Source organism: Pholcus phalangioides, unplaced genomic scaffold (assembly GCF_987345545.1).
Source record: "Pholcus phalangioides strain wild (caught in Gottingen) unplaced genomic scaffold, Ppha-v1.0 ptg000016l_1, whole genome shotgun sequence".
NCBI classification, from domain to species: domain Eukaryota; kingdom Metazoa; phylum Arthropoda; class Arachnida; order Araneae; family Pholcidae; genus Pholcus; species Pholcus phalangioides.
In genome coordinates this window covers 12,299,868-12,312,664 of record NW_028301609.1, presented here as the reverse complement: position 1 = coordinate 12,312,664, position 12,797 = coordinate 12,299,868, and the positions used below count along the sequence as shown (strand labels likewise).

The 12,797-nt window shown below is 36.3% G+C and overlaps 1 protein-coding gene across 1 annotated transcript in view; it reads left to right on the top strand.

The window, feature by feature from the left end:
- Positions 1-12,797, top strand: part of bark (C-type lectin domain-containing protein bark beetle) — an 85,850-nt gene that overhangs the window by 36,158 nt on the left and 36,895 nt on the right. Inside the window, exons 2-3 of the mRNA XM_089245617.1 lie at positions 7,648-7,829; positions 8,954-9,144. Of these exons, the coding sequence (XP_089101743.1) occupies positions 7,648-7,829; positions 8,954-9,144 (373 nt within the window). The remainder of the gene's footprint in view (positions 1-7,647; positions 7,830-8,953; positions 9,145-12,797) is intronic.

Here is a 12,797-nt window from a genome sequence, read left to right as displayed (position 1 = left end):
AAAGATTTGTTGACGCTTATGTTTTTAATGCATTTTTTGAGTATCAAAACTGAAAAAAAAAAAAACATTTTGAAAATTCCAAAAAGTGAATTCTTGGATCTGAAAGGAATAACGGAAGATACATGGGGCTCTCTCAGCCCTGGGGAGCCGGTATGATAATATGATTTTGTTTTCCACGCTGTAAATTTACTATAGTACGAATGCCTGTGAAAAAAAAGCTTGCCTGGTGGGTGGGGGGGGGGGGGAAGTGCCATTGAAGACCCGAGCTTAAGCATCAAGACAGATCACTTTAGTTCTCGGCAAAGTCATCTTGAACTTTCAAGACTCGAATTATCCATACTCTACTGTTTACTGTATCAAGATCCGTAAGGTCAAGTGCGGGAAGAATAGAGATAAAATCAGAGGGAATATTTTTTTTTAATTCTTAAATTTAAAATGGGAAGAAAAATTTTTCATTTGATGATTTTATTTTTTCAATATTCTCTTAGGGAGGGGTAAAAAAAAACTTCCGCGTTCATCATTATATCTTAAACAAAACACTATTTTATTTTCTATGGTCGTTTTTGCTCAGTGATAATAGACGCATAAAGAGAACTCGTTATATTTTTCTTTCAAAACCAGTCCCAAATGACTAAATTTAGTTTAAATTGCGATTTTTTTTTTCCTGTAGCTGAATGAGTATGGGGGGGGGGAAGGGGGTAAAATAATTTTATTCCTCGTTTTTGGTTTTTTTAACGCTTGTAAGTGAGGGAAAAAAATCGTGTTTTTTTTAAACCGTTTTATTAACTGAGGTTTATTTGTGGGTTCAGCGATTACGCCTTTTTCGCTTGTCTGCAATGACAGGCTGTGTTTTCTGCCTCAATCTGACAATGGTGAGATGCCAGCGTGTTTGGAAAAAATTCTCGATCCACGGTCTCTTCACCTTTTTTGTTCTTGTGAAACGGACGCTGCAATTGAATGTATGAGCATAATCAAGATGCTCTGCCATTTTTTTAATTTTCATTATCAGACAATTAGATGTACCATGAATATTGTAATGAACAAGTAGAACAACGTGTTGTGTTGTGTTTTTTTTTGTTTTTTTTTTGTTATCACTCAGAGAATAACGAATGATTTCCTACGAGTTTCCGCAACTTATACATTCGAGGTAGGTAGGTAGGTCATGCTTCCTTGAGGCAGTAGAGTATAGTCACCGAAAGTCATTATCAATCTCAAGCGTTCAATGTGGAAAGTGAAAACGACACGGTTGGCCGCATGCATGCGTACTTACATACGTCATTAGGTCCCGGTTTCTGGCCTCTGAGTAATGTTTTTACTGTCGTGGTGTTAACTATAGTAGGCTACATGACAACGATGAAAATATGTTTCGTAGAGATGGAATTTTTCAGGTTAGAAAATTTATAATGTCGGCAGAGACTTGAGCTGTGAAAAATCTTTATTTTAGCCCTATATCCCCCATCCCGAACGCTTCTGATTAGGAGGTAACAAGGATTAATCGAGCAAAATAAAGGAAATTTCTATTATGAATATGGGACATCGCCGATTCTCACCAAAAATGTTGCCGATGAAATTGCCAAACATTGCTGATGTTTTAGCAAGAAATACACTGCTTCAGTAAGTCTACTATGATTTAAAATGTATTTCACAAAAAAAAAAAAAAAAAAAAAAAAAAAAAAAAAAAAATTGAGCATGTGTGTGTGTGTGTGTGTGTGTGTGTATGGCAAATATGGGCCTGAATACCGATAAGCTGTAATTCTTCGAATTTCTTGAAAAAGCGATGATAAAATGTTGAGTTATGTATGAGGAAGCAGAAGCGATGAAAAATGTATCGTTATATCCGTGGAAGCGAAAGCGATGAAAAATGTTTTGTTATACCGAGGTCGTTTCGTCTTAATTGCAGTTATAAACAAGGTTCATTAACGTGATTCTCCGGAGAGAATTAGCCCGGACCGCCAATTATTTACGTTACAGCCGAAGTATCATTACAACCGAGGTCGTTATAACAAAGTTTGTATTGCATCTTCACTGTGCACCGACTTCATTCTTGCTTCCGTTATTTTATGCGTATGTATATTTATGTATTATACGGCGAGCACGAATTGGAATTGGTTCGTGACCCATTTAAAACAAATTTGACTTTCTCCCGTTGGCTGCTTTTTTTTTACGTCCAAAATGCTGTGGTTTTTGTGCGCTTACGCATGTATTTATCATTTATCAACTCTATTGTGGTTCTTACAATGTCGTATGTTTTTTTCTTCTCCCCGGATCGGATCTCTATTTCTTGAAAGATGGATTGCGCTTTTATTTCCTCCAAGAGGTAATTATGAATCATCCGTGATGGTATTCATTCGTTGCGTAATTTTTAAGCGCGGCCAGTTGAGAAGGTTGAAGGAAAATGTTTTGCTCACATCGCATGTTTCGAAACCTTCGGGTGTTGAAGTCATCGTTGAAGTGAGCTATCGACGCCCAGTTATAGGTTTCTTGGAGGATAAAACGTAAAACTATAAAGTGATTTAATCTGGAAACCCAAATCTATAACAGATTCCGAAGAATCGAATGCAGAAAAAATGGATTTTGTGTTTGATGAAATTATGACACTAATGCATTTTTATTTATAATTGGGGCCAAATGGATCCAGAGACCCGAATTAAACAAGGGAGTCCCAAATTGTTGAAGACTTTCACCACTCTTTTGTTAATTCTAAATTTTTGTCCATGCCCATTAACCCCGTCCCACCAAAATCCTAGAGCAGGGTCTCTCAGGGGCGTACGCAGTTTCGACCTTTTGAAGAGGCACAAAAATTTTCCCGAGAAATTTTGAGTAACCACCCTTTAAAGAGCATTTAAAATAACAGAAATTGGTTACTATAGCATATAAATAGTATATTTTGTTTCGATATTTAAATTTTTTTCACCGAAACATTATATATTTTTTCTAGTTTTTTGATGGCTTCGGGAAGGCACGGGTCCCCTGATCATCCCTCTGCGTATTACGCTTGTTGGCCCTCCAAGTTCGGATCTTTGGTAAACCCCTGGATCAGATTTTTAACGGGCTCTTCTATGTTGAGTTTATACCGTGAAAAAAACAAAACTTTTTTTTTTTTTTTTTTTTTGAGAATTGTCTTGAGTCCCAGGGCTGTGACCCTGCTCTTGTGGGGTCCATGATTACTATCCCCCACAAAATATACGAAATCGGAGATAAAAGCGGGGATAATATATATTCTAGAAACCTTGGATAAAAGTGGGTCCCGAAATTGTTGAGACCCCCTCCCTCACCTAGCCCCCGCTATTCATTTCGCCCAGGGGCCCCTGTATGTGGCAATTGTGGCCTGGTGGGGTAAACTCATAGTTTCGTACGTAGAAATTCTTGATAATTCAGAAGAGCAATAAATGTGGCAACCACATCGGTTATGGCAAGCCCGTAACTAGTCTGGGGCAACCGGGACAGTGCCTCGAGCCGAATGGGGGGGGACTAGAAATTTTCCCTCATTTAGCATAAAAACTCCTTTTAAGGGGAACCCCCCAAGAAAAAGTCTGCCCCAGGGCGCTGAGAAGGGCGCTACGGTTCTGGGTCATGGGTAAAGGTTTTTCAATGTGGAACTGCCCGTGATTTTTCACCTGAAAGTAGGAAATGCTCACTATTAAGCTAAATAATAATGATAAAAAAAAGAGTGCTATTCGGTTATCTCAGCGTGACGACGACCTTTACGTCCTCTCTTCTTTGCTCCCTTGCTTGACATTTGGCCAAAATGGCGGGCGGGCGTACATTGAACTAGACCGATGGTTTTTATTGTTGGTCCTCGTTATTCACGCTACAAGTCACATTTTGAAACCCGGTGAATATTCCTACATCCCCTCATCCCTTGGATTATACTGATGAGTGCTGAGCAAACACACACACACACACACACACACACACACACACTCATGTATACCTACGCATTTACCGTCAGATTAATTTGTTGGATCATTACCCGAAAGCGTTACGCTACAATTGCGATGGTTGAGTCTTTGAACTCATTGCCCAAATCCCCTGAGCCGAATTTTTGACTTGGTCTTCGGTTCTGGTGACTTGACCTTCTCATTGTCTCTACATTCCCGACGATTCCACCTCTGCTTTTATTTTACGTCATTTATTTATTTCTATTATTCTTCGGTCATCCAACCGTGACTACATATATTTGTCAGCAAATTTTCTAATTAATTTCACCAAACAGGGGACTCAATCAGACATCGGATAATATTAGGCATAATAGCGTATTAAACTGTAAGAAAATAATTTTTTGTAGCTTTAGTTCAGCTCTATAGTTGCTCCCTCTTTTACGTGATAATTGCTTTCGGAAAATTGCTCTTTGTGAATGACCATCAAAAATCACTAATTATTATTAATAATTGGCAATTAATTAATAATTTTTATAATTGAGGCTTTCGAACGATGTTATTTTTTACAAAATGACTTCAAAGTAATTTTCTAAGCATTGAAGTTTAATCTTTTTTGTAATGGATAAATATGGTTATCCCGAGACATCCTCTGCTACTAGTATCGTCCTCCCATTTGTCCTCCTTTCATTGTCCCCTATGCACCTAGACTAATGAAGTGATTAAAAACAGTAAAAATCTGTCTTAAAAATATAAATATGTCTCTGCTCTGATTTTTTTTTGTGTGTGTTTCTAAAAGCAGTTTCCCAACTTTTTTGATGACGCTGACCCCCCATAATGAAGGTCAATGCTCTGCGGACCCGTTGTAAAAGAGATAAATGCTTCGCGGACTCCCTGTATCGTCAAAAGATCAATTTCGACACCACCGTCCTATAAATGCAAAATGTATTGTGATTTTGTCATTTCCGTATCATAAAAATTGAATAAATTACAATTTCGCAGCACAAAATTTGTCATTCATTGCAATGGAAATAAATGAAAGTGATCCCGTGGACCCCCCCCCCCCCACCCCAGAAAGTACTCACGGACACAGGTTGAGAAACACTGGTATAAAGTAATAAAGTATGGTGCGAAATGTGTTAAGTTATACTGGGTATATATATAACAGGGATTGACAAATCTCAGGCACCAAATCGCCATGGCGACTAAAAAATCGGTATTGACGCCTATTTGCAATTTCGTCAAAAGGATTGTTCCAAGGATTACACAAAGTATTTAATTTTCATGGCAGTGCGTCTTCCAACATAAAAAGGTTTCAATAATTCCAGAAAAGGTTGACAAACAGCGTTTAGGGCCATTTTTCTTGAGAAAAAACCAGGCTTGGAACCTAAGAAATTTTTTTCCGATTTGTGAAGTCCTGGCATATATAAGTAAGTAATTATTCTTAAATATTGAAGGTTGGCTGAACTTTGAGCATTCAACGTAATAGTTTGGTAATATCAGTAGATAAAAAATTCCGCACCTTCTCATATTGTAGTTTATGTCTCTCCGAATCCTTTTCGGATGCCCGGGAGTGAAAAGATAAATATTTAAGAGGAATGTAGAACATACAAACTCTTAACTTTACTCTTGAAATGTTCTGGGCAGAGTCGCGGATGCAATATTGATATGTATGATGATACTGGTTAAAATGTCATCTAATTAAAAAATATTTCTTATATTATCTTGACATCTAAAAAAGAGAAAAAAGTTCCGAAAACCACACTTTGTAGAACAGCATGTATTTGTTTTGTTCGCGTAGAATAACTTTTATAAAATATTAATGAATATGTCAATATAATATTTTGATAGCGTTCAATTTTTGTAGGACTTGGCAGTCATTCATAAAGATCATTCCCAACCCCGTATGATTATATTAGTTTAATATAGGCAGTTTCTAATTAGGGCTGCGAATCGATTGATTAATCGAATTTTGATCAAAAATTTTTAAAAGCTAACCATTCATAACAAACTTAGTATATATAACTATGTACGTAATATTAATTGATGATACAGTCTATGTTGCTTGATGTGATCACATCGGGACTATGGGTTTCTGATTACAATAACCGAATGATATTTATATCCGAAAATGTCTATTTTGCAATTTCGGTGACCGTACATCCCGTTTGGTCGAACAGGATGTGTGGTAAATAAATATTGGTAAAACGCGACACACACAACTCTGCTTTTATTTCCCACATAATTGGTTGCAAAATATCAGTCGTTCCCGTTTTTTTCTATTCAAACGGGACTTTTTACTTACTAACAAAATCCTACGTTTTTGTTATTCAACCATGGTGAGGAGTCAAAATGGAACTAACTGCCTAATGTATGTCATGAATTACATATTGTACATCGTACGATACGATGTACAATACGTTTAGATCCCTTGGGAAATTCTGTCGGAAAAAAAAAATTTTGAATCTAGTCAACAGAAAGAAATTGGTCAAGAACTGGAGGAAAAGGTTTTTCCCCTTTCCCTCATATATTTGCATCACAGGAAAGTCATTGCAAAAACAGCTCCACACGTACGGGAATCACAGTGAATACACAGTGAAATCACACAACTACGGACTAATTACATCAAGTACTGAAATGTTTATCAACAATTGAGGTGGGGAAGGGAGAAGAGATGAAGGGAAACACATTGTGACCTCCTACATAGTCTTGCAACCTGATAACGATAACTTACGGGGGGGAAGTAAATTTGGTTAAGCCTTAGCTTCAAAATGTGCAAAAAAAAAAACTTTCGAAGGAAAAATATTGATTATATTATCCGAAGTCCCGTTAACTATTAACGAATTTTTCCCCATGTTATGATATTGGTTCGTTCCGTTCTTTGCAAAAGTGATTACAATACCCGAATGATAACATTATCCGTGGTTTTAATTAGTGGCGTCGACTGTATGAAAATATTTTTATTCGTTTCATGCACCTGTTCCCTATATATATAGATGCAAAAAAATATAGCGATAGATTGAGGCTTCCAGCTTGAAGCAATTTGATATGCTCTGAATATATTTGTAAAATCTTGGAAATATCTTCACTTGGATCTTATCAACCTTTTTTTTAGAAAATCAGTTACTTAGTTTAATCACTGATTTCGAAACTGCTATCGATTTTCATACCGTTACTTGTTTCAGTAGAAATTGCACGCAAATGGGGGGGGGGGGGGGTTGGAAGCTGAATGCAATAGAAAAACTGCTGTTTACAGTGGTGGCAATAAATTTTGGTCTTGTCTTCTAACACTTCCGTCAAATTCAATTGGAAACTGAAATCATCACTGGCTTTCGTTGAATCTACTTGTATTTCCCTCATATCGAAAAATTTGATCAAAATATCGATACAAATATTTTTAAATGTGGTCAACTTTTCTGAAATGTTATATTTAGAAATATGTAATTTAAACATCCTTTCGGTTTCGTTAAACAAATCAAAATAAATTATAAACTTTTATTAAAACTTTTAATCGAATTTTAATTGGATTGATCGAGTCGATTAAGTCAACTAAAATTTTCAACTGTGATTAAACAATTCATCAGTTAATTGCACGTTTGTGCAAGTCTTATTTTTAAAAATTGAATATCTAATTATCAAACTGAATAAGTTTAATACACCAAATAATAACATTTGTTTATTCGCAAGCATAATCAAATCCGAGTAATGTGTCAAGGATTTTTTCTGAATTATTTAATTTATTTCTATCTTCTTTTCCTTTTGTTTTCAGGGAAGGCCGTCACAAAGGATTGTCCTCACGAGGCTTCCGCCACTTGGTTTCTATGCGCCACCTGATGAAGGTGTCTCGAGTTGGCCCGCTGTGCGATTGGTTGACGGGGATTCGATCCTCGAAGGCCGTCTTCAGATGTTCTATAATGGAAAGTGGCGATCTGTCTGCACAAACTCCAAAAAGTGAGACAACCCCACTTTTTATGCTTGATTATCATGAGATCATTCCTTTATGATTTATACTAACGCGGGAGTTTTCAATGAACGGCCTGGGGGTCGCACGTGGTCCTCGGTTTTTTTTTTTTTTTTTGCATTGTCCCGACGACGTAAATACAAGTTACAGAATTCGTAGAAATGTTGAAGAAAACAAAGCCTTGATGAAGAAAGGTATTCCAGAATTGTTGGAACAATAATTCTGAAATAATTTCATAATTGTTGTAAGGAAAAATTTCATAACTATTGAAAGTTTTTTCACAATTATTGAAAGAAATAATTTTAGAATTAATGAAAGAAATAATTTTAGAATTAATGAAAGAAATAATTTTAGAATTAATGAAAGAAATGATTTTAGAATTAATGAAAGAAATAATTTTAGAATTAATGAAAGAAATGATTTTAGAATTAATGAAAGAAATAATTTTAGAATTAATGAAAGAAATAATTTTAGAATTAATGAAAGAAATGACGAGAAATATAGAAAGAAATATTTTCATAATTAATGAAAATTCAAATATTTTATGAAAAGATAATTTCAGAGTTATTGAAAGAAATATTTTTAGAATCAATGAAGATTAATATTTGATGAAAAAATAATTTCAGAATTGATGAAAACTCATATTTAATGGATAAAGAAAATTCTCAAAGTTAATTCATATTTGATTTTAAAAAAAATCAGAAAAATGAAAATCAATATTTGATGAAAAAATAATCCCAGAATTAATGAAAAAATAATCTCAGAATTAATGAAAAAATAATCTCAGAATTAATGAAAAAATAATCTCAGAATTAATGAAAAAATAGTCTCAGAATTAATGAAAAAATAATCTCAGAATTAATAAAAATTCCCCAATAATACAGGGCCACTATGTATGATTTGGAGCCCTGGGCTCCGTTGAGCGCACCCGTTAAGCCGTCACGCCACTGTGTCATTTTAAACACCGCAGTATGACTTTTCGCCCTCGGGCCTCATGGATTTTTTTTTCTTTGCCCGGAAGGTTGGGGATCCCTGTATTAGTAAACTATTTCAATGCAATAAATTAAAGCGTTATTACATCACATGTTGATTTTTTTTTCTTTCACACATACAGCTGGACGGAGCACGATCTGCAGGTCATGTGCCGGCAGTTGGGTTTCAGTGGTGGACTCCAGTACCACTGGTTCCCACGTAACAACGACACCAGCCAGATGTTGTACGAACGTCCCGAATGCAGCGGGTTCGAGTCCTCCCTGTCGACTTGTTTCAACTGGGGCTCTCGCGAAATCGGAAGCGGTGTCTGTGGTAAGAATTCTAGTGTTTTGCAGTTTCTTGAAATAATGGTGCATGTCATCACACGCTATTTTTAGTCCTTTTGCGATACGCTCCATTGGCCGGAAAGATGGAAAATATTATCTCTTCCCGTTTTCTTTCCTTAGCTTACGGTTAACGAAATGCAGATACGAACCGTGGGAACATTTCTATTTTTTTATTACTGTCTCGGATAAACGTACTCTGTTATAGCGGTTTCATACTGTGCATGTGTCAGACAAACTTCATGCTAGATGAGCGGTCCTTCTCTTTTATATTCATGCATCCTTATTATATATATCTCCCCTTCACGGTCACAAACTCTCCTTGTTCGAAAAGAATATATGGCCGTTGTCAATGTTCTTTTTTTTCTTAGATGTCGAATGCCTGGTAAAACTTAAAAAGAAAGCATCATATCTGTCATGTTGCTGCAAAGTACTTGTCAGATCTGAAGAATCTAAAAAGCTTTTTATTTCTTTTCTATTTATGTGTCGCTCCCGTATGTTATTCGTTTAGTGACCGAGATCTATTTATGAAAAACCTCCATCACACACCTGCATAAAATCAACGGGAAACTCCTTTCGTTGCTGTGGAAATTTTTTGGTGGTTCCTCATTCGATGTTATATCAATGTCTAATAACATGCTAGTGGTCTCTCATTTGAAAAAGTCTCTGCGGACCATAGATATCCAACCAGTGTGCTTTTTTAAGATTCCGCGGAATCAAACGTCACGAATCCCTAGAAAATTTTAGAACCCGGAGAGCTTGCTAATAAAAAAAAAAAAAGAAATTGTTTCAGATGCTGTTCTTTATCTTGCATTTTAATGGAAAAGTGGTACATATTTTAACAAATTGAGATGAGTTTGGCGCACCAAACAACAGTGAAAACGGTAATTGCAGTAGTTTTTTTTCCTCCCGACCTCGTCAGTCAACAACACGGACTTTGTAACTATAGAAAGAATTAAACAAAGACGTTTGTGCAGTGCAATTTTTTTTTTAAATCACTCTTTTGGTTAATGTTAAAATCAGTTGGATTTTTTTTTTGGATTTTTAAACGAGAAACTGGTTTCGACTAAATGCGACACGATAAGATACCATAAATATTATTTTTCATTTTACCTGGAAATCATCGCGGGTGACCATATAACCCATTTTTCACGGGACATTCCCCTATAAGTCGGAAAATTATTATTTTTGTTTTGAAAAAGGAAATACTATAATTCGCTAGGATTGAATTTTCTTGAACCACAAAACTTTACACGCTCTACAAAACGTATGGGACACCCTGTATGTTAGACAAATATTGAACATTTGTTTAGGTTCCGTACAACCGACACAAGGGTTTCGTGGAACAGCCTCATACTCATCAGGGATTCTGCAGAATACATTCATACCCTTCAAAGGTTCTGCAGAATAGCATGACCATCAAGGGTTCTGCAGAATAGCCTCATACCCATCAAGGGTTCTGCAGAATAGCCTCATGCCCATCAAGGGTTCCGCGAAAGCTTCTTACTTTGGAAAGCCCTTCTGTACACAGGTGGCAGACCTTCAACGCAATACTCACATAGAATGAAGATACAGTCATTTGCCATTTTCACTTCAAAATATGGAACAATAACACGAAACAAGTGAAACGAATGAATATAACACGAAACAAGCATAACTCTGACAACATAAATACGTAAGAGACACGCATATACATGCACGCACACGTCCCTACATGTACCAGTTCGTTAGAAATTCCCTAAAAGAATGTTTATACGAGGTGCATGCATTATTTAGTAAATTTAGTAATAGTCTGAATTTCGGTTATGTCCGTTCCATTCAATTATAACATTGTACCCTCTTCCTAAAACGCAAGATAAATGTCGCTACTTGTATCGAAAAAAGACAAAACTATTATAAATTTCATAAAAGACAGGAAATGGTGTCATTAGAGATGCATAATACGTACTATATACACATAATACCACCTTCTTTATATTGTGTTATATTGTCTTTTAGAAATAGTTATTTCAGTAATCACAGATGGTGTTGAAACAATGCGGCTTTTTCCTATGTTTGTTTTTATATGGTCGCGAAATATATTGCGTGTTTTTCGTAAGTTTTTTCCTCTCCTTCCTCCTCCTCATTTCGATTCTTCTCTCATCAATGCGTCTTTGAAAAGCGTCTGCGTTTGTATTCTCAGATGTCGAAATTATCTCTATAAACGAATATTGTTCTTTAAGAGCGGTGTGAGTGAGAAACCGGGTGTTGGTTGGTTCATTAGCTCAGGAAATAAAAAGGGAAACGCTAATGGAAGAAAAAGGGAATAAGATTGCTTGAAGGAAAAAGGTATTTGGAAGGCATGCAAGGTAAAAGCAGCATGAGTTAGGGCGAAACATTCATATCCAGAGCATGACTTGACACGATGTTGTTGAAGATAGATTTAACCTCTATTTGTTATCCAGTGTCACGAAAATATAACTTAATGTCTCGCCTGTTTGAAAACCTTCGGAATAACACGAACAATTAACACTTGAGAAAACGCTTCCGCAAGTTCGTGGTCGCTAATTTGTTAAATGCGATCGATCACAGTTGTCTTCAGGCAGTCATTCTGGCCGAGCCCAAATTGTTTTTTTTTCCTGCTGTGGTGGTGATAGTGACGGATTCGCATCGCGAGGACTCTGGTTCGAACCACCGTCGTCACAGTGGTGGTCGGCTGAAGTTGGTTTTTTTGTGGTTCCCAACTTCGAAGCGCGAATGCGAGCCGATGTTCCCTTTAAAAAGTTTCTTCACAGAGAGCAACCGGACTGGAGAACGGTACAATTATTCAGTCATTGCACTTCACTCATAATTAGAAAAATGTATGGCAGGTGGCGCGCTACACATAACAAGCGTTGCACAGTAAAGATAGAGATAGACAGCTTTTTCTCAACCCAGTATATCAAGAAACAGATATTTTCTAGATTTAATGACGAGATGAACTCGGAAAGAAAAATCATCTGGCACTGATATATAACTCTACAATCACGTGCAATATGAATAAAGTATCTGTGAGGCGTGCACGTTATTTGGATTTTTTTTAAATTGGAAGTATGCTTCTGGGATCAACGGTTCCCGAGTTATTCCAGGATAAAAGGACTTTCCTATATGTACCCTGTAAATGTTCATGTTAATTCTCAATTACTTGGATGACTATGAGAATGAGATTTTCCTTCGTCAATATCCCGTAAATTGTGTGCTTTGGCAGATTGATCACTAATTATTGAAGAATTATTTCCATTGCTCATGTTTGTTGCTTTTGTGCTTTCGCCGACTTTGTGTCGTTTATTTATTTTTTTATTTTATTTTAGCGCATCGCGTCATCGGTCATGCATTCTCCACAGCTTCCATTTCTCGCATTCATTCCATTTATGTATGTATAATTCCGTCTCGTTCCGCATCACTTCCGTGTTCTCTTCTTTTTAATCTTGCCATTTGGTTCTCTGACAAAAAAAAACAAAAAAATTCTGCTCAGTTTATAATCCAGTGTCCAGCACAGGTCAGTTCTTCTTCCATGAGTATCGAGCCAAACAAAAGTAAAATAAAATGTAAAAACGGAAGAGTGCGGAAATCGGTCGTTGGTGTTTCTGATCCAGCGCGTTTGTCCATTTTTTTTCCCATCCC